General features: G+C 35.6%; 1 protein-coding gene across 2 annotated transcripts in view; it reads right to left on the bottom strand.

Moving 5' to 3' along the window:
- Positions 1–23,641, bottom strand: part of LOC150095583 (rho family-interacting cell polarization regulator 2-like) — a 327,613-nt gene that overhangs the window by 266,500 nt on the left and 37,472 nt on the right. For both annotated transcript variants that reach the window (XM_090410002.1, XM_090410003.1), the window contains exon 2: positions 1,027–1,245. In XM_090410002.1, the coding sequence (XP_090266128.1) occupies positions 1,027–1,234 (208 nt within the window). In that variant the 5' untranslated portion in view covers positions 1,235–1,245. The remainder of the gene's footprint in view (positions 1–1,026; positions 1,246–23,641) is intronic.

Here is a 23,641-nt window from a genome sequence, read left to right as displayed (position 1 = left end):
TGCTTATTTTTTAGGCCCTGAGATGGCCTAAAAAGTTTGATGTTTGGGATTTCTGTATAACACAATCCTTACTCACTACTAAATGTGTTATAAAGTTAAAAACCTTCTGTGGACAGGATGAAATTAAAAAAAATAAAATAAAAACTTTAAATTATATAAAAACTCAGTCAAAACACAATACCAAGCTAGTGATGATATAAAAGTGTTCAGATCAGTTTTAACATACATGTGAGAGTTATGTTAGATATAAAACAGATGAACAAAGACCAGAAAGAAACAGCACAGATATGCAGTTCAGGGAAGCAGCATGAAATGATGTCAAAGGAAGAAACAAATTAAATGTGAGGATATTAAAAAATAATTAAATGTGAGGATATTAAAAAGAACTCACTACTATTAACATTCAAGTATGTGTAAGTACAGCTAATTTTAAATGATTAGTCATTTAAATAGAATGGGGAAGTTAAAGATGACTAAACCAGGTGTTTGAAGAAAAAATGACAGGGAAAGAGATCTAGAAAAAGATCAACATAGACTGTAGTTAAGATGTACATGAGAAGATAGCTTAAAAGAGGTAAAGATGAATGAATCAGAGGAGTGGCAAATAATAGGCCAATTTGTGGGTAAACTGTTCATAAGAAATCAATAAAGATACAGTAATTGTAGGAAGTTTTTTCACTTGGCTGCAAATTAAACTTGCCAAGAAATTACATTCCCATAATGCTTAGCATTATGGGAAATGTAATCTGAAAGGGTGTGTGCTTTGCATTATGAGATATAAAAGCAATTAAATGTGAAGTCATTTAGCCTCCATAATATAAGTAGCCTAGTAGTGAATGTACTTCACACACAAACTTTGTTTACTTATACTTGGGTAAAGGATAAAACAAGAATATAATTTCTTGGCAAGTTCATGCAATACAATTTATGCAGTAATTGTATTACAGTATTGTTATCCCACCCACACACCTGAGTATATACTAGAGAATGGTGATATAATATTAGTTCTAAACTAATATTTCTTACTTAAAGCTGCTCCACGGGATAAATTGCTGCTATTACTGCTTCCTCCACTACTGATGCTGCTTCCATCTGTATTGCTATGACTGATTGTTGCACTTGCTGAAGCTGTTCTACGGTGAGAAAGAAGTCCAGCAAAAGACCTACTTCTTGAAACACCTGAAGGATTTGTATCAGGAGGCAGTTTTGACTTAGACTGCTCATAAAGGGACATAATATGAAGATCTAGAGTATTACAGGATGGTAAATGTTAATGAAATTATTTATTATTTTATTTTAGTACAACTGTTTTATTTAAATTTCAAATTATTTCAAAAATGATATACTGATCACCAAAAAACAATAAATCTAGTACATTTAGTAAATTCAGCAACATAAATACATCATCAAAAAGTGAAATCAGTTATGTTCATATTAATAGAAAAATTTTTTAAAATTACTTTTCTTTAATATGAAATAAATAAAAATAAATTCTTGGTAATCTGCACATGCGATCAAGAGTCATGGACCATTAAGCATAGCAAATCAGTGACTACACTTGTTGCAAATGTGTAGATAAGCTTATATGTTGGCAGTTATTCATCTGCAGTTTTGCAGCTTAATTCACAGAATAAAGGGAACAAAATAAAGATATTTATTTATTTAGCTGGTTTTATACCCAGCCATTTGCAGAGCACAACTAATTTTTTGCTGTACACCATCATTAATAATCAATTATTAGGGGGGACAATTTACAGTTCTAATAGACAAATAGAAAAAAACTCAAGTCCTAATTTCGTGCCCTATTGGGTAAAAAGAAGTTTATAAGTTTTAAGATGGAGTTAGTCTTAAAATGACTGTCACCCAGAATAATATAGCCACACTCATTGAGGTTAAGACATGTTTCATTGCTGCTGACTCCAAAACCAGTTGGTTTTTAATGACTTCTATGTAGAATATTGGTCTTCTTGCATCTAATCCTGTATGAAGCAAGTCAAATTTTAGAAACATGAAAACATGCTATAATATAGAAGATAACATTCATATAAAAGTTCTAAAAAAATTATTTTTTAAATTGTGTCTGTCATGTTGGATAAAATCTGCAGGAGTAAATACCACTCAGGTAAATTAGTAAAAGTGGTAAAATAATGAATGCACTCATTAAAATAATGAGAACATTCCTCTACAGAAAGGAATGTGTGAGATGCATATGAATTAGGTGAAGCTGAGCAAGAAGAACAACTTCCTCTCTATGAGTCCTCTAAATACTTGACTGCAAGTTTAATTTCTGCCCTTAATCTCACATAGCTTACGGTTACTGCTTTCTTTATGCAATGATGAATGCCACTGAGTACTTCCATATTGAGATTTCTGTAGCTGTAGTTATTCATGTTGAAAATTTCTGGAATAAACTACATAGACACAGGAATGACATAACTAAATTAAGTATTTAACTAAAGTCATCATCATCTTCATCATGCATATCAAGGATTTAGGCCTAGCGTGGCCTGTTCCGGCCTTAGAATCATCACTGAATCGTTTATGAAGATGTCCTGGTTTTCCTTTTCCTAACTGCTGACTTTAATATGAAATAAATAAAAATAAATTCTTGGTAATCTGCACATGTGATCAAGAGTCATGGACCATTAAGTTACCATTAAGCAGAGCAAATCAGTGACTACACTTGTTGCAAATGTGTGGGATAAACTAGGTTCAGAACTATATAAATATGCAGGAACAAGACTCAAAGAAAGACCCCTATTATTTTTAAATAAAATTTATTAAACTGGTAACCCCCCCAATAGAATTTAACTAAAGTAACTAAATTAAATATTTAACTTGACATTTTACTAGCTCAAGCTAGCATTACAAAAGGCATATTTAAGATACACATTCAACAGAGACTAGACTTACAATGCCTTCCAGAACAAGGAGAGTCACGTGCATGGAACAGTGGTTCTCTCTACAGTGATGTTTTGTGGTTATCGCTGATGGGCAGATAGGGCAGTAAAGATTGATTCAGAATTATATAATCATTTCTGTTAGTTCAAAGGGTTTTGTAGAACATGAGCTGCTTCTAAAAACAGTCTCTGTGATTTAAACCAGGATCTATGTAGTAGCATTGCTTTTTTCCCACCTGATGAAATGGTTTTCATCTAAGGTATGTTAGAGAAGTCCACTTTTTGGTTGTCATTACTAAATTTTTGTTTATGTTCTTTTCTTCTTTGTCTGAGGAAATAGGAGACATTGTCCAGAGGTTTGTAAACTGTTCTGATTTTCTGTTGTTTCAAAAGTGAGCCCAGTTTATCTGCTGTACTTAAGGTGAAGACGTGGTGTATATATAGTCAAGTTGGGGGGGGGGGGAGGGAATCTTATTTTTTAGATGTTTAGGGGGAATTCTTTGCTCTAACTATTCTGTTCAAAAAATTGTAAGTAGAGCTTCTTGTTCCAGATGCATTGCCTACCCTGAGGACAAAATTCGCTATGCTTTGGAGGCTAAAGTTTTGAATGTTCCAATTTTTTACATAGGATGTGATCAGTGGTGAGCTATGGAAATTTTAACAAAGGGCTCGCATCGTCGAGCAAAAAAAAAAAAAAAAAATCACACAAACACTTTTATTAATACAGCTTGAAAGTTTATTTTTCACTTGGTTAGACTATAATAAACTTAGTTTAATCCTATATCCAAGTGTGAGCAAAGAAAGTTTGCGCCTGAAAGTATCTTCAGGACTGGGGTAAGGTGGTACAACACTGGGCAACTCGTTGCAAAGGTAGAGCAAGCTAACATCACGCCTATCTCAGTATCTCCCATAATGCAAAACACATCACCTTGCAGATATGTATAATGTTATGCATTAAGGGAAGGGCCACTACCCAGACTAGTTTCGACCTTTATTGAGGTCTCTTCAGTAGGAGCCAGGCCCAAGTGGAGATACCAGGCAGAAGCATTAGCAAGGTCATCTTTACCTATAGGAGTTGCCAAACGGTGTGCCAACTTTTTATTAAATTACTCTGGATTTAGAGAAAGATGGTGAAAGTTTATTTTTCACTTGGTTAGACTATAATAAATTTAATTTAATCCTTTATCCAAGTGTGAGCAAACAAAGTTTGCGCCTGAAAGTATCTTCAGGACGTGGTACAACACCAGGCAACTCGTTGCAAAGATGGAGCAAGCTAGCATCACTCCTATCTCAGTCTCTTCCATAATGCATTGTTCCACCTTTGCAACGAGTTTCCCGGTGTTGTACCACCTTATCCCAGTCCTGAAGATACTTTCAGGTGCAAATTTTGTTTGCTCACACTTGGATAAAGGATTAAACTAAATTTATTATAGTCTAACCAAGTGAAAAATACACTTTCAACATCTTTCTCTAAATCCAGAGTAATTTAATAAAAAGGTGGCACACCGTTTGGCAATTCCCATAGGTAAAGATGACCTTGCTAATGCTTCTGCCTGGTATCTCCACTTGGGCCTGGCTCCCACTGAAGAGACCTCAATAAAGGTCGAAACTAGTCTGGGTAGTGGCCCTTCCCTTAATGTATAACATTATACATATCTGCAAGGAGATGTGTTTCACATTATGGGAGATACTGAGATAGGAGTGATGTTAGCTTGCTCCACGTTTGCAACGAGTTTCCCGGTGTTGTACCACCTTACCCCAGTCCTGAAGATACTTTCAGGCACAAACTTTGTTTGCTTGCACTTGGATAAAGGATTAAACTAAATTTATTAATACAGCTTGTTTACAAATTCCAATCAAAACATATGAGAGGACAATCAACCTCTAAAGGCTATCATTTATAAACAAATTTTAAACAAATATTTCATGATCTAAACATGAAATATTTGCACACAATCAACTGTGTTAATTTCTCTTACATAAGAAAAATATTTTTTAACTATCAAAATATAATAAGAATGAAATCTTTTATAATCTTTTATAAAACATTTGATTGACTGCTAGTTTTACCATACGATTGGCTACCAGAAGGAAGACGGGTAAGGATAGCACATGCGCTTATTTTATTTTCAAACTTGGGTGCATTCGTTATACAGGAGTTGAAACAATAATTCCAAATAATCTATACAATGCCGAATAGACTAATTTTTGTTAGGTTACCGTATGAGTTTGTCGCTTAATATGTTTCTAAAATAAAAATTTTTTTTTCAAAAATAAAAAAGTAAACAAGAAGAACAAGGGGCTCGCAAATTTGAGAAAAATTTAACAAAAGGCTCGCACGAGCCCCCTTATAGCTCACCACTGGATGTGATGTGAAGTGGCATGTAAGCATATGCCAGTGTGTGTGTGTGCACGTATGCGGATGTAAGCTTCTGATAGTGAACACATACAATTAGATATACATATAATTATATTAATTATACATACTTACATATTTATACTTACCTATACATATATTTATAATTACATATAACTACATATAATTAGCGAAGAAGTATCTCGGCCCAATAAGAAGACTAAGAGACCCATGGATATCAGATTCAATATGGGAACTAATCAAAAAGAAGGAAGTTTGAAAAACAAAGAGACACAGTGACTGAAGAATACAAGAGATTGCATAGAGAAGTCAGAAAAGCCATCAAGCAGGACAAGGAAAAGTTCTATACTAATAAATGTAAAGAGATAGAATTCCAGATGAGGAGGAGGCACAATTATAAAAGGATATTTTATTTAGTTCGTGATTTAAAGCACAAGTTTAAGCCTAAATTGAATGTCATCAAAGACAGAATGGAGCATTACTAACAGAAGAGTTGGAAATCAAAAACAGATGGAAAGAATACTGTGAGGAACTGTACAGCAGAGTGGGTAAAGAAAATGTGGAGCCCTCTCACCAAGAAAATTTTGATTTGGAACCTCCTCCACTTAGGCTTGAAGTTGAAAGAGCAGTTAAGCAGCTTAACAGCAATAAGGTCTCAGGTGCAGATGAAATCCCAGCAGAGTTAATTAAAGCCACAGAGGATGGAGGGATAAGAGTGCTTCATAGATTGATTACAAGGATATGGGAGACAGGATCATGGCCTAGAGACTGGAAGAAGTCAGTTTTCATACCACTACTTCAAGTTGGAAAAGAAGTTAGGCAAGGATGTTTACTTTCACCTCACTTGTTTAGTATATATGCAGATGACATTATGCGTGAAGCATTAGATGAGCTCAGGACAGGAATTAGGATAGGAGGTAGATTGATCAGTAATCTGAGGTACGCTGATGATACAGTACTCCTTTGTAATGACATGGAAGAACTAGGACTAATTCTTGACAAAGTTAACAAGATCAGTAACTCAATCCTAGCAAGACAAAGATTATGATTCTCAAAGGAAATACAAACAGAGAAGCTCTTGAGAAACAAGTGTACCTTAATGGAGAAAGAACTGAGGAAGTCAGCAAGTTTGAGTACCTGGGATCCATTATTAATGTGAAGAATTGCTGTACAGAAGAAGGTTAGGAATGGCTAAAACAACAGTCAAAGACTTGTCTAAAATCTGGAAGGATGGATGGAGATGGTTCTATCTCCATGGGAACAAAGTTGAGGATTTTTGATGCAGTTGTTTTTCCAACAGTGACTTATGGATGTCAGACTTGAAACCTAAAGAAGTCAGATAAGAAATGGATATCTGCTTTTGAGATGTGGTGTTACAGAAGGCTGTTGAGGATATCATATACTGAAAGGTGTACAAATGAATGGGTGTTAGGAAAGATCAGTAGAACTTTAAGGTTCCTTAAGGATATTGACAGAAGAAAGTAAAAACATTTTGGACACATAGAAAGGATGGAAGGGGAACTTCTCAGAACAGTAATAGAAGGTAAAGTTCCTGGAAAAAGAGGAAGGGTTAGACCATGAATGAGGTGGATGGATGGTGTGTGTGGAGCAACTGATCTTCAGAGTTGAGGCTCAATCCTTCCTCCAATCCTTAATCTTCTCTTCAGAAAGATTTCAGTAATGGTATCACCATCTCCTATGTCCAAGGCAATTCAGAAAAAAATAACCAGAATATTAAAGAAAGCAATTCCTGCACAGCTTTCAAGCCTCACCGAAAGCTTGCTACTCATACTAAAAATCAACTTCCTTCTCTCTCTCTCTCTCTCTCTGTGCTTGGAGTATATGAAGTGCTCTGCTCCTGCAAGCTGTCCTACTATGGACAAACAGGAAGTTCAGCAACATCCACAAGGAAACACACACAAATTACACTTGCAGTCATGACTATGGTCGATTGGGTCTTGCAGACTATGCTTTAGATATGGTTCAGAGAATCAATCAGATAAAGATCACCAAGCTCCACTGCAGTAAATTTAGGAGACTATTTTTGGAATCTAAGTTGTTCTCAGAAATGAGCCTAATTTAAATATATATGGTTGCATTAACATTTTGAGTCCTATCGATGTAAATATACATCGATTGTACGTGAACCCAGAATCCTATCAATGTATATTTACATTCCTAAATTTAAAATTCCGAAAATAATAATACGTGCTTGAAATTCATTATCAGACTGTACTGTAGTTAAATATGAACCTTCAGCTTCATTATCTATGAGGATGGTTGACTTTTATCAATAAAAAAGGAAATTTATATTAGTATACCGTAACGCCTGCCCATCGGCTGTGTCACATACGATCGCACATGATCATGTTTATATTACATTAAATAATAATAAAGAAACACGTAAAAACCACAGTGATATCTTTAATTAGTAAAAGGACAAATATTTCGTACTAAAATTAATAGTACATCTTCAGTGTCTGTTAGAGTAATAGGAACGAATACAAGCAAAACGTTCGGTGGATCGCCTATTAAAATACAATTGTTAGCACGTGCTGGGAAATAATAGAAAATAACAAATTCAATCTATTAAGATAAATGTTTTTTTACATAAGATAAAAGTCTCCCAGATCTTTGAGAGAGAAAGACAGTCATTTCTATTTAAATTCGGTCGGTGTAAGATAGTTTCACAACTTTCTTTGAATAAGCATTCATATATGAATCTGCATCTATGGAGGAGAACAGCTTTATCCCACTGGACACTATGAAATGAGTCAATACTGTGCTGCGCCAGACCAGACTTCAAAGGTTTGTTATAATCAATATAATATTGATGTTCTTTTATTCTTTTTTCCAAAGAATGGCCAGTTTGTCCAAAATAAGAGACATTGCATTCACAAGGTATTATTACACCAGATGAGGTCAAGTTCATGTATTTTATACAGCACCTTTTCTGGGTTGTTATAGAGTTCACATTTGGAAATATCCATACAGTTTAGCAAATGCATTGGTGATGCTTCCTCGATGTTGCAGATTTTGCAGGTAGTGGCACTGCGATTAAATTTGGAGTTATGGTAGCTCCTGGATTTTCTGCTGAGTACCAGTGATGAGTCATGTCCTGAAGAATTGTTCTTTTTATGTTTTCTTTTTGGGTGGTTTTAAAAAGATTGAAATCTGTGGTATCACTTGATGTTGCGGCCATTTTTGCTACTTCACCTGCAGTTTCGTTTCCCTTTAATCCCACATGAGATGGGATCCATTGGAAGATTATTTTGGAATCCTTATGTAGTTTGTTTATGTTTTTGCTATGTCTCTAAGTATTTCTTGATGGCTAGTGTAGCAGTTCTTAATAGCTTGAAGGGCTGCTAAGGAATCTGTGAAAAATATAAACTCCTTCGGGTTTTGTTTGGCCAAATATTGCAGTACTGTGTTAATGGCTATTAATCTGCATGGTATGAGTTGCATCCATAACTGTTGTTTTAGTTCTATATTATGAGAGCCATAGATGAGTATGCCACTCCCAGAATTGCCATTTGGATTTCTGGAGCCATCTGTGTAGATCTTTATTGAGTCAGGTCCATATTCCATTATTTTTGAAAGGGCTAATGATTTCAAGATTTCAGGGTTTTCTAGGCTTTTTTTCTCATGTTTCCCTATTTCAGAGTTGATAACTATATTTTTCCTGTCTTGATTTGGAGGAAATGCTGGGAAGTCAGCTATTTTATTTGGACAATCCAAGGAAATTTTATTTTCTATGATTTCACACATTGTTGATTTTTTCTTTATTCTGTTTGTTGGTTTCCAGTTTTTAAAAAGTTCACTTGTTCTATGATGTGCAAGGTTGGCTCTTTTTTCTACAAATTTGGTTAGATTTTCTTGCCACCTAATTTTTAAAGGAACAAGGTTGGATTCGAATTCTGTTATTTTTCCAGGAGTTGTATTCCTTAGTCCACATAAGATTTTGGCTGCATTTTTCTGAATTTTTATAAGCTTGTCTAAACTGGTTTGTGATGTTTGCATCCAGATTGAAAATCTGGATGCAAACATCACATATGAAGCATATTCCATTATGGGATGGATACTAGAGGTATATGTGACTTTTAAGGTTTTAGCATTGGATCCCCACTCTTTACCTGAGATACTTTTCATGATATTTAGTCTTCTTTTTGCTCTGACTGCAACATCATTGATATGTTTATTGAAGCTTAGCGATGGATCCAGAGTAACTCCAAGGTATTTGGGGTTTTCATTAAATGTAATTAGCTGACTGTTTGGCTTAATCTTTGGTCTCCACTTTCTGAGGCGGTTATTAATAGTAAAAACACAGATTTCTGATTTAGTAGGGTTAATTTTGATTTTTTGGTTTTCACAGTATGTAGTTAAACTTTCAATGGCTTTGTTTAAGTGACCTTCTGCTGTTTCTAGGTTGTTGTGAGCTGAGAATAGGACCAAATCATCAGCAAACATAGCTATCTTTGTTTCTTTATTTACATTTTTATCTAAGTCATTTAAGTAGATGGGAAAAAAGGAGTGGGCTCAAAATGTTACCTTGAGGGAGTCCCTGTCTTATTTTCACTTTCTTGGAAAGGGTATTATTTATTTTAACTCGAATTGTTCTATTTCTTAGAAAGTCATAGATCCAGTTAAGAACTTTCCCTTCTATTCCAATATGACAAAGTTTGGAAAAGAGTTTCTGCCTCCACACCTTGTCAAAGGCATTGCTAAAATCTATAAAAGCTGCAATGGTGGATTTGGTAGGTTTGGTCTGGAAGTTATCTTGAATTGTCTGGGTTAAGTAGAAAAGTTGATCGGTTGTTGAGTTATTTTTCTTCTAAAGACAGTCTGAAAATTTGGTAGTATACTATTTTTGTTTAGATAGTAATTCAAACGTTGGAGTATCATTTTTTCCATTAATTTGCCTGGAATTGAAGTCAGTGAAATTGGTCTATAACTTCCTGGTTGGTCTTGCAGTTTGTTAGGCTATGAGATTGGTATGATTGTGGCTGTCTTCCAGTCTTTCGAAACTTTTCCTTGTTTTAGGCTATTGTTGTATAGGTGAAGTAGCCAATCTAGGGCTAGGGAAGGATGATGTTTCATCATAATTCCTTGTATGTTATCTGGTCCACATGATTTATTTATATCTAGTCTCTCCAAGGCATCTCCCAATTCAGAGATCGTAAATGGATCCCAGAAAAGTTTGTAGATCTGCTGTCGAGCCTGTTTTGATATTTGATTCATCTCTAGTTTGCTTATATTTTGAAAATGAGAGGCCAAGGTATTTGCGATCTCCCTATCTCCAATTTTGATATTTCCATCTGGATCTTTTAGCGTGTTAGTCTCACTTGCCTTTGGTAGGTCTCTGTAAATTAGCAGTCAGTTTCCAAAGTTTGGTATCTGAAGTGTTTGGATTTAAGTTGTGGCAAAATTCTTGTCACCTAGTTCTTTGTAATATATTATATTTTTGTTTAATTCCAACATTTATCTTGTTGTACTCAATCATGGTTTCTGGAGAGCTTCCAATTTTTAAGATGTTAAATAATTCATTTCGTTTAGTTATTTTACTGGCAAGTTCCTGATGAACCTTTGTGTAGTTTGAAATAACTTTTCTCCTGTAGCCCTTTGGGATACTTTTCTTTGCTACATTTAAGATAGTATTCTTCCAAGTTATATAGTCTTTGTCTAAGTCATCATGGTACGTGTGATCTTCAGCATTTTACTTACTTCATCCTTGTATTTCTCCCAATTTGCCTTCTGGAAGTCCAATGATATTTTCTTTTTTGGGTGGGTCTAGTCATTTTTGGGTTCAGATTGATTAATATTGGAGTATGGTCACTTCCTACTGGTTCCAAAACAGACCAAATAGCTTTGTTGTGAAGATCAGGAGACACCGCAGTGATATCTAGGGCATCTTTTATACCATAAGAATGAGACAGATAAGTAGGTTCTCCACTGTTGAGAGTTATTAGTCCTGTTTCATCTAAGAAATTATTCAGGTTTTTTCCTCTTGGGTTTATTTCCTCAGAACCCCATAACAGGTGTTTGCTATTCATGTCAACTAAGATAATGGAATTTTCTTCAATGAGATGGGATAGGTTGGAAAGATTTGGTCCAGGTTTGTCAGTAGGATGATAACAATTGAATATGTTTAATGGCTTTTTACTTGGTTCCAGTATTTGGTTTCCTTGTATTTCAGTTCCTTCTGATACTATGTCTAACTCAACAACTTTATATGATAAGTTTCGGATTAGTGTTAGAAGCCCTCCTCCATTTTGGTCCGTAGGCCTATCTTGTCTTATGATTTCATAGTTTTTAATGTTTAGTCTGTTGGTTTGTCGAAGTTTGGTTTCCTGGATGCAGATAATATCAGCATCATGTTTGTCAGTTAGTAGTAATAGTTCATTTAGTTTTTCTTTGTTTGCTGGAGTAACGATACCATTTAAATTACATTGGATGATATTAATATTCTTGTAATGGGTGGAATGATTTGCTCATTTCTCAACTCTGACATAATTTCCAAATCAAGAGTTGCGTCAGCTGCCCTGTATGCGGTAGCATAAATATAATCACTGAAATTTGTCTCCATGACGGGAAAAATAAGAAATGCTGCTGCCGTTAGATCACCCAGAGGGCACCACGAGGAGGTAACAGTCAGGCTTTGTCCTCTTTGATTCCAACATATAGGAATATATTTTGGAATCAATTGATACTTTTTCAGAATTCTACCTATAGGCTCTAAGATTCCTGGAATGTATGGAATAGGAACTCTGCGGACTGTTGCAGAAACTGTAGGTATTGGAACATAAGAGTCAAGTATCTGTTGGATTTTATTGGAGTTGTAATCATTTGATTCCATTCCATTGCATTATATTACACCGTCATAACTCTATCTGCTCCAATCTAAACAATATAAGGGATTCACGAATCTCTTCTTGTGACCTGAGAGATCAGTTTGAATTTCTCTGTCACCATGGACAGACCAGAACCCAGTAGAGCCCAAAGTAGGGGTGTAAAATGGTTCTTGAGAACGCAAATTAGAACAAATGCTTGAACGAAGGATCTGAATTAGATGACTGGACAGAAAATGATCCAGAACAAGAGGAAGCAGATCGCTCCACAAATGTGAGCTCTGAGTCAAGCGACAATGACACAGAACTTCAAACAAGGGGGGGGGACCAAATTCGAGGCCGTCCAGCAAGTTGTGTTTGTGATCGCATGCATGGTCGTGGCATTTCACAAACTGAATGGCCTGATTCAATAATTTACCACTCAATTTTTGTGGCTAATAGTGGATAATTATAGTGATGTACACCCTGATGTAAAATAATATTTTCATCATAATAATAACACACAAATTTTATTTATAATTTTCATTATTTATGTAACATCTAAGCAATATTTTGATTGTTGAATTTTGAACACTAAAGGAGTAAATATAAGTAGAAACTAATAAAAAAAATTAACTTTTTTTATTTTTTTTCAAAAACCTTGATTTCTTGCAACCTGTTTCTGGAGCCAATACCACATGTATAACTAAAATGTTTGTTCCAATTAAGTGTCAAAGAGGCTAACTAAAAGACAAAAAAATAATTATTTGGATATTCCATAGATATACTGCACAGCATTTTTTTTTTTTAAATAGAGCTAAAAATGGTCAGAACACAGGGTTCTTTAAGTCCCAGTAGGTCTAGGACTCAAAGTGTTAAACTTCCCAAAATATGGGAAACACTAATACTTGAATATCCCAGTTTGCATTTAAGGCTGCCAACAGGTGCCCACAGAGAGTGCCTCACCTAATTAGGACTTTAGCCTTTCATCCACATGTTTCACTTAATTTTGTGTTGCCTTTATGTGTGTGTGTATATGTTACCAGTCTCATACTGTACTCTATGATCATGTCTCAATGACTGAGATGAAATACTGGAATAATTAAATAATATTTTTAATCCCTTCTCAGTGCTGTTTCACTCCATTAAGCCTTTAACAAGTTTCTCCCAGAATGCCTTAACACATGGGATAAAGACACAGTCTATACATCTCAGCCATACTTTGGGATTGAGAAAGCTGAATTAAGCTTAAACATCTAAGGCCATGTATAAGTCAGCAAAAAAAAAAGAGAGAGAGAGGGAGATGAAAGTGGGTCATCCAATACTACATTTTCAATTTATTTAACCTACTTACTGGCCGATGTAGATGAAATAGTAACACCAAATTACATTTCTTATCCATGTTATTCAATGGGTGTTAGAGCTTCGTATCCAGATTTAGCTGAATGTCTATAGACGTGGCCAGTTGGGGGTTAAAGAGCTGGTTATTCCAGCTAAAATACCTGATTTAAGGTAGTGCATGAAGAGTATGCAAATAATTGGGGGGAGGGGAGGGTATTTTGGAAAGCAGCTTAAAGTGTGTAATCCACTGGAATACTACTGAGTGATCCTTTTCTTCTAATTGGAGGTTCTTTAAAATCTGTATACAGAATGATGTTGGAAGTTTTTCACTTGGTTATACTATAAATTAAAGATACTAAGAAATGATATACTTGGCTTAATCCTTTATCCAAGTGTAAGCAAACAAAGTTTGTGCCTGAAGTATTTTTCGGAACTGGGGCAACTCGTATAAAGAAGTTAAGACTTCACATCACTTGCCTTAGTATCCCATAATGCAAAGCACATCTCCTTGCAAACATGTATAATGCTATGCATTATGTGAAGGCTTACTACCCGGACTGGTTTTGACCTTTATTGAGGTCTCTTCAGTGGGAGCCAGACCCTGAGGTGATACTAAGGTTGAAGTAATGCAGAAGTCATATTTTCATGTAAGAGTTGCCAAAAGGTGTCACACTTTATTATTAAATATATAAAATTATTAAATAATATTCCGCATCTTCAAAGCACTGCGATGGGAGCCGCTGCTTCATATGCAGGAACAAGACAAAGTCAGTGGGCATTAGGTCGGGGGCTGTAGGGTGGGTGGGTGAGTGGTCAAAATGTTCTCTGTTTAAAAAATTTTTACTTTTGGAGATGATGAATAGTGCCACTGCATTGATTGTTGTTTTGGTTAGACGTTTGTGTACAAAATCCATGTTTCATCACCAGTCATGATACAAGAAAAAAGTTCATCTCCTTCATTTTCATAATGCTCCAAAAATCTTTGAACTGATTCCACTCACTGCTTTACATGCACATCGGATTTATGATGCCACTTCATCATAAACATTGTTGCATCCTTCTTTAAATAAATGAACATGAACAAAAAATGTTTGTCCATATGACCTACACTGGCAAGAAGTTTATTTCGGTTGCAGACTGTAGTTGCCATCAAAACAAGAGGTATGGTTTGGTTCATGTTTCGACATGAAAACTGAAAACAGTATTTCTGAAACCTATCTGGCACACAATTTCTTATACCACAGTTTTTCTGTCAATTCATGAAATTTAAAAAGAAAGTGGCGTAATTGTGAAACAATGATTCTCACAAATTTTTGTGTTCACTTTTTCCACCAAATTGTCTGTTACCATACTTGGCCAGCCACTTCATCATAAACATTGTTGCATCCTTCTTTAGAAAGTAGTGAGGGACCGTGTACAGCATTGGGCAGATGAGGGTAATGTTATCTGTGAGAATCAACATGGATTTGTGAAAGGACGCTCTTGTTTTAGCAATATGCTAACCTTTTATAATAAAGTTACAAGAGCATTAGATGAGGGAAAGGCATATACTGCAATTTTCTTAGACTTGGTGAAGGCATTTGACAGGGTGCCACATGATAAGCTGATATTTAAGTTGCAGCACATGGGTCTGGATGTCAGATTGGTCAACTGGATTCAGGATTGGCTGTCTAATAGGTATCAGAGAGTTGTGTATGGTGGAGCAGTTTCCAGGAGGCAGAGGGTTACAAGTGGGGTCCCACAGGGCTCAGTACTAGGACCTATATTGTTTAACCTTTATATCAATGACATAGCCAGTGGATTGCAGGGGGATATTCAGTTGTTTGCGGATGATGCGAAGCTGGGAAGGATTATTAGTAATAGCGCAGATGTGGTAGCCCTGCAAGAGGATTTAAATAAGCTAGATAGATGGGCAAATGAATGGGGGTGTCAGTTTAATGCAGCAAAATGTAAGGTCTTGAGGTTTGGGAAACATCGATGGGATGCTGCATACTCTATGGGAGGAGTTATACTGGAGGAAGTAGGGGAGACAAGAGATCTGGGGTTGATGATTGATAGAAACCTGAAGTTTAGGGGACATATTGCAAAGGTGGTGAAGGTAACACAGAGGATTGCTGCTATTATGAGAAGGACACTGACCTGCAGAGATAAGAGGGTTATCATTCCGTTGTATAAGTCTCTGATCAGACCACACTTGGACTATTGTTCTCAGATTTGGTCCCCAGGATTTGAAGGGGATAAATTAACTGTGGAAAGGATACAAAGACGGATGACAAAGATGGTTTCAGGACTGTACAAGGATAGTTATGAGGATCGACTGAGAGAATGTGGACTGCAGAGTTCGGTGGATAGAAGAAGGAGAGGTGATATGATTGAGACTTTTAAACTGTTGAGAGGTGGTTACAGGGTTGACACTGGGGAGTTCTTTCGCTTGGTTGATCAGCGGGAAGGAGCGATGACAAGAGGCCATCCCTGGAAGTTACGAAAGGAAACTGTGAGCAAGAGGGTAAGGAGTGGTTTCTTTGTGTGGAGGGTGGTTGAGCCGTGGAATGCATTGCCTGATGGAGTGGTGGAGCGAGAACGGTCAGTGACTTTAAAGAGTGGTATGATAAACTTTGTGTTTCTCAGGGGGGGACCTCCCCTCGATGAGTCTCGACAGACTTTATGTCTTAGGAAGGACCTCCCTCGATGAGTCTTTTGACTCCTTGGAGGCCTGAATAATAATAATAATAATAATAATAATAATAAATGACACCATTGCCTAACCTCATTGTCACTAATTATGTTAGGCCTGTAAATCTTACACGGTTGTTGGAGAATTTCTGCAGCACTATTGTTTCTGCCAACAAAAAATTTATCACATCATAAACCTCACAAATGGCAGGGTTTTTTATCATAGCACCCAATATAAATTATTTGTAGAAGACAACAAGTGACAATGCAGCAAAAATAAAACAGTTAACAGCTAGCTAATGAGTCACTGTATACTACAATGTATGCGTGACCCCCCCACACTCCATGTCTTATTTGGCAGTAAATTGTGAACGGACCATACTTTTTGAATGCACTACATAGAAATATACATTTGTACATAAAACAGCATAATGGTATAATTGTGGGAATATTGCAATATTAATTATTCATTAGCTATTTTAAAAAAAATAGTATTACTTATTCCTTGTGTGTTTCATGTTAATTAAAAGAAACCTCTCATGGCACAAGTATCTATTATTATTATTATTATTTGACACCTCCAGGGAGTCCAAGGACTCATCAAGGGAGGACACCTACTCTACAACTCTGTCTCCACCACTCAATCCACCAACTGATTGCAACTAAACCAATGTCACCTACTTAGCCGACCACCATCACTACTATTTCCACATAGACAATCACAAACATCCATGCCCACGGCAGGATTCGAACCCGCAGCCCTTTGGCTGGAGAGTGGATATGCTAACCACTGGTATCTCTTAAACAACATTTGTGAAACCAATGTCTAGAGCTTGTAATAGTTCTTTTATGACAAACATGAACAAAAAATGTTTGTCCATATGACCTACACCGGCAAGAAGTTTATTTCGGTTGCAAACTGTAGTTGCCATCAAAACAAGAGGTATTATTATTATTATGAGCACTCCATGAAGTCAAAAGACTCATCGAGGTATGGTTTGGTTCATGTTTCGATATGAAAACTAGAAACAGGTGATGTCCATAAATGCTTCAGTTGCAATTCTAACTGATGGTAACCAGATACAAAGAAAAATGAAGCACAGACTGGGACACACATTTGAGTCTTTGTAAGTAATCAGAGAAAGAGAGCAAAGAACACTGGTCTGCACTGCAAGAGATGAGAGACACACAGTGTAATATTAACTGACCTCCAGCACTCATCTTGCAATTTACATTATGGAGCAAGAATGTTATTATTTATTTTAATTGAATATGAGTCTTCAGAACTTTGTTTCTGTTGCAACTGGGCTATTGTTGATCCTAGTCTTAGGTCAAGATTGGGATGAAGATTGTTGGCAGCAAAATGCACAACCAAATCATAGGCAGAATCTCTTACCCCCCCCCCCCGAAATTCCTGTTCCTATAAAGTAAAGCAGAAAAATCATATTCCTTTTATTTTGAATGACTTGGAACTTTACAACAGGGTATTCATGGAATAACCGAAAGCTGTTTTTGCTTCAATGTTGACCCAGATTCCTGTTACCATCCTCCATGGATCAACTTCTCTAATTATTCAAGAGAATTTTTTGAGAGATTGTATTTTTGTAATCCTGGAAAAAAAGAGACAATGATTATTTCTTTTTCAAAGCAAGATAAGGATCCAAAAATAGCAACAAATTGACTGGTTGCTTGTGCAAGATTTTGGAAAAATTGATTAACTCTCAACTTTTATAATCTATGGAAAGTAACAATTCCCCCCCCTCCCATTGTTGTTTTAGAACTTCCCACCCCCTTAAGACACAATCCAGCTTTTAGAAACATTGTTCAACATTAGATCATCCTTTATAACTTATTTTACTAGTATTACAGCATCAAACAAACCTAAATTATAAAAAGGATGTTTATTATCTGGCTTATATTTCACTTAAGTCAGATAATAAGTGATTTATCTTATCACTTATTATCTGGATTTCAAACTAGCATCCTCAGATCAAAACAACATTCTTGTTACAGTTTAGACAATAAGTAAATGAAACAATTCAAATTGTAATGGACAAAAGATCTAGTTCCTAAATGGAACACATGAATACTATATAAAAGAATTTAGCACAGTTATGTAGTAATTGATCGTAATATGACTGCCTCCCAAACGTTTGGCAGATTGATACAACCATATATGTTAAGGTTAGGAGAATGCCTCATAGAAACTGCTGAATCTAAAAATAGTCTCTCTGACCTGTTATAACATCTATATAGTATATTGGTTTTCTTCCATCTAATCCAGCATGAAGGGGTGTCCAAAGCATGGTCTGCCAGTCCTGACTTACATAATAATGGAAGCAAATGTATTTCTTATGTTCTCAAAGGCAGATGTTAACAAATCTTCCTGTCTGTCCACAGTAAGCCAAGTCACAGGAAACTTCATACAGTACAGGGTGTGCTAGAGGATGAAGTTAATTCTGAAGAGAGCAGATCAAATTTGCTAATCTGACATGTAGTTTGGATGATGTCATGTGAAGGTTATATTTCATTAATACTTTCACTTTCTTTTCAGATATACCTCAGATATATGGAATAGGATAATGGTGTTTTGTTCTTGTGTGTTTTGGGGGAAGGGAGAAGCCAGCCAATGGCCAAGAAAATATGGCAAAGACAGCTGAGTTATGTGAAAATAGCTACATCATAAAAACAAATAGCTCCAGCTCTATGTCTGTTGTTTTAGAATTCCATACTGTTGGGCTGGATGATGATGTGATTGTTTATGTAGATACATCCTGCATGTGTTGGTTTTCTAATGGAAAAAGATAGTGAGTTATCTGGAAAGCAAGTGACTAACATGTCAGAAAAAGGAAAGCAGTTATTTGATTCTTTTTCTAATGTGAAGTGAATTTGGGGGTGTTGGCTGTTAAGGTAAGTTACAAAAGAATCCAAAGTGTCATTGTAGTCCATGGGACCAAATCTGTAGTAAGTACTTTGTTCTCAAAGTATCAAATGTAAAAGTTAGCTAAAGGAGGAGGGTCGATAATTACAGTATCATTATTCTGTTTATAGATTTTTTTTTTTTTTGGCAAGTAAAGTAGCTTGTATAAAGTAAGCTGATAAGGGTGCTGATAGTACTATTAGTACTAATACCATTATCATGAATCACGAGGTATACAACAACAACAATAAAAAAAAAATGCAGGCTTTCCTAGATGTCAATTCTATTTACCAAATCATAAATCAAGACTCCACTATATCTAAAACAAAAAAAAAAAAAATTGTAAATTACTGAAAAAAGTTACTTCTGACCCAAAGAAATTGTATACTTGAAGAGATAAAGAAATTTGTTTTAATAAGGGAATACCGTGAGTAGACATAATTATAAAATTAATAATGGAAAAACACGTAAAAAGATTATTTAATAGAATAATTTTTTCCCAGTCAAAAGGCAGGAACTATTAAAACACTGGTTCATCAGGCCCACTCCTTTTTGTTCTTCAGACGATCTATTACAGAAAGAACTGCAATATATTATTTCTTCCTTTCTATCTAATGGATATAAGAATTCCTTCATTAAAAGAGCTTTGAGTAGTATTTTAATATGTCTTCCTCTTCAAATACAGAAGAAATAACGTGCATTCCTTATGTACAAGGCATTAGTGAATGTATAGCAAAAGTTTTAAAACCACTGAATATTTTTGTTACCTTTTGACCGTTCAGAAAAATCTCCACCTTTCTCACTTCTCCTAAGGGCAAGCTTCCACATCTTAATTTTCTAGGTGTCTACCAGATTCCTTGATCTTGTGGATTGTCTTATTTCAGACAAACAGGAAGATCTGCCTTTATTCGGCAAGAAGAACACCAGTCTTATATTCAATACCTTAAACTCTAACAGTTGGGACTTGCAGAACATGCCATCTTCGCTAGACATAGAGTTCATTGGAAAAATACAAGAGTCCTTCACAAAAGTCGTTTCCTCATGGAATGGCTTTATAAAGAAACATGTGAAACTTTACTTCACTCTCCAAACTTAAACAGATACGATGGCTTACGTTTATCCCCTTTATGGGAGATAGTACTTTATAAATCAGCTAATCTTTCCTAACTTTTTATTATATATATAATTTTTTTTTTTTTTAGTTAGGAAATTTTACTGACCTTTTTAGTTATCTTACATTAGCTACTTAGGTGGTGCTTTTTGGAATTGTCAGTTGTTTAATTTGAGCTTAAAATGTACTGAAGATGCCTGTGACACACAGGCAAAAATTATACTATTAAATAATCTTTTTATGTGAGTTTTTCCGTTATTAATTTTATAATAAAGAAATTTACATAGTTTGGCAGTCTCATTACTCATAACCTTGACAACTCAGAAAGAGTAAAATAGAGACTTAACATAGAATGGTCTAATAGCATTGTTGTGTATAGGTCTTGTGACCTTCCACATGTATGTGGGATCATTAAAAAGTTTTCAACTTTACAACTTTAAGCCATGCTCTAAGAAAAAGATCATGCATCATCTTCTATTTTTGGCATTCTCGTTCTGTGAAATAAGATTTCAAAATTGAGGAAGAATAGAGTTCTGTCATGATTCCCCCCCCCCACATACACTTTCCCAGTTCCTGATATGGAAAGTGGGAAAAATTATTCAGCTTGATGATGATGTCACCATAATCAATGTGTAATTTTTCTACTTGTGTAAGAAGGAGAAAAGCAACACAAGCATAAATAAGACATTCTTATTCACTTCCATTATGCATTCACAAGCTGTACTGTTCAATGTGCTGCCCTTCCTGGTATGCCACAAACTGCATCCTTTGCACAGTGTGTTCAATGGCAAAACGCAACTGGTGGTGACTGATATTGCGTTATGATGTCTTTCAGCCTGACAAATTATCAGGATGATCCTGATAAACCCTGTCTTTGAGAAATCCCCAGAGCCAGAAGTCACAGGGGATCAGTCAGGATCAAGTCAAGTAAACATGTGGGAAATGCATGATAATCACTCTAGCTTTCATGAAATGTTCTCAAAGAACTTCCTCTACAGATTGAATGATGTGTGGAAGGGCTCCAATCCTGGATGAAAAGAACTGAATCCATGTACAGGTACTGCTGGAGTTGTGGCACAACAAAATTGTTTATCATATTGCAATACCTCTTGGCAGTAACTGAGCAAGTCAAAGGACCTGATTGGTGAATGTCCTCAAAAAAAAAAAAAGAAAAAAAAAGAATGGTCCAATGATAAACAAAGCTGTAAACCTGCACCAGACAGTAACTTTGCGTGAATGCAAAGGAGATTGTTGGATTGCATGTGGGTTTTATGTAGTCCATATCTGGCAATTGTGGATATTCACAACTCAATTCAGATGAAAGTGAGCCTCATCTCCCTACAAAATCATCCACAGCCATGCAACATCCAACTCCACTCAGTAAGGAATGTTAAAGTGAATGTCAGTCAACTTTCAAAGTCCTGCAGATGCAACTCCTGTATTAGGAGTATCTTGAATAAGAAGAAATGCAGAGTCTTCCCAAGAATTTTTCAGACAATTATGTAAGGCACATTCATGTATCTTGATAGAGCACGTGCACTGCAGGAACCAATGCTGTTATTCACTCACTTGTAAACTGATTGGTTTGCAACCTCTGCCAGGTATAATTCCCAATGATCCAGTTTCTTCAAAGAGACTAAACATTAATTTCAGAGCACATGGAAATAGTGAATCTTGTTGACATTTGTTTCAGGTGACAAAATTCGCAGAGTGTAGTAACAGCATCGCAATTGTTTAGGTAGCACAGCTTCATGAGCAAAGCATGTTGGGACAAGGTTAGTGCCATCACTGACTAACAACCAGAATGAAGGAAAAAATCATGTGTCCATCTTTTTAAACCCTCCTGGTACTTGCTGAATTGCATGATATGCAAATTCCATGCATTTGGTGTTTGCAACACTGCCCAGTGATGATTTTTTTGAAACTACTCCCCCCTCCACCACCTCCGATATCACTTTCATGATGCACACAATGTATTCCTGTAAAGTTATGCTGACATCACTGATTAACAACCAGAATGAAGGGGAAAAATCCTGTGTCCATCTTTTTAAATCCTCCTGGAACCTGCTGAATTGCATGGAATTTGCATGATATGCAAATTCCATGCATTTGATATTTACAACACCATCTGGTGTTGTAATTAACAAAGACGATAAACCCAATGATGTGATCATGTTACAAGAAAAGTTACAAAAGACAATGCACAAAGTGATTTCGGCTGGCCAGTTTTTTTTTTTTTTTTTTTTTTTTTTTTGAGGAAAACAGATACCAATGCTTGAACAGTCTTTTCCCTCCCCCACAACTGAAAAGTTATATCAAAGGAACATTTTCAGTTCAACATCTATAAGAAAACAGCAGCAAAAGATAAAATGACTTCGGAGAATCTTTCGAAGCTCGAACTGGGCGGGGGGGGGATATAGCTTCAAATGATAAATACTTTGAAGGAGACAAACGAACACACACATCCAAATTTAGGCCAATAAAGTAATTTAGAAAAACGGTCTCGTTATTTAAGAAACTTTATTCAAGTATTTTTCTAAACACAGTAGTATAATGTAGTGCTGTACAGGGTAGCCCATAAGTCACGAAAGGTTTTAAAAGGTGAATAATTCATAACTAATAACAAAAACTCCAGATCCTGGATTTCATTATAACAAAATAAAAAAAGAAAAGAAAATTAATTAGTTAAAAAATTAAATTCCTTCGTGACTTATTAGCCACCCTACATAACAATGCGCTACTACGGACACTATAATCATCAATCCATGCACGGCAACATTTTAGTAAATCCTGTCCTCGGAATGCAAAAACTCAGCTAGCACCCGATGTTACTCGTTTCCAAGGTGACGAGAGCGATTAATCATTTGTATCGGGCAGATGCGGAATACAGTACATGGAAAATCAACTCGATTCGCTAAACACTAGAAACAATAATCATCGATAAAGGGAGCGTTGTGAGATGTACTGTACATACAGGTTTGCACAGTATTATTTTAGTCCTGTAAAAGTTTTTTCTTGATATATACATATCATGCATTTAAGAGACTCAGTTGCCAATCGCAATAATGACAATAATAGAAATCCCTATTTATAAACTATCGAATCAGTTATATCAGCTCTGGTCTCTATGTAGTTCACTTCACTTAGTGCACTGTTCTTGTTAAATATTTCTATTCGTAATAGTAACAGACATTCGTGTCAACAGCATGCAAAAGCACATTTATAAATTACTTCTGATTCTTTCGATTAAAAAGTTCGATGTTTATATTGGCAATACGTCAATACAAAAATTGACAGATTTAAGAGATGAAAAATACCAAGTAAAAATGTGAGAATAACTTACAGTATCTTGTAACAAATAAAAAAAAAAATAGTTAAAAAATAAGATTTATGTACATGTGCGCTTCCCACATATGATCGATCATAGAAACATCCAATGCTCATCGATGTTAAGAAAACATTCAATATCAGTTTATATTTTTGGGAACAAAAACT

The sequence above is a fragment of the Typopeltis vanoorti genome, chromosome 20 (genome assembly GCF_054136105.1).
Source record: "Typopeltis vanoorti isolate ZY-2024b chromosome 20, IOZ_Tvanoo_1.0, whole genome shotgun sequence".
Classification (NCBI taxonomy): domain Eukaryota; kingdom Metazoa; phylum Arthropoda; class Arachnida; order Uropygi; family Thelyphonidae; genus Typopeltis; species Typopeltis vanoorti.
Note: the sequence above shows the minus strand (reverse complement) of the source record. Positions and strands in the feature narration are given on the sequence as shown.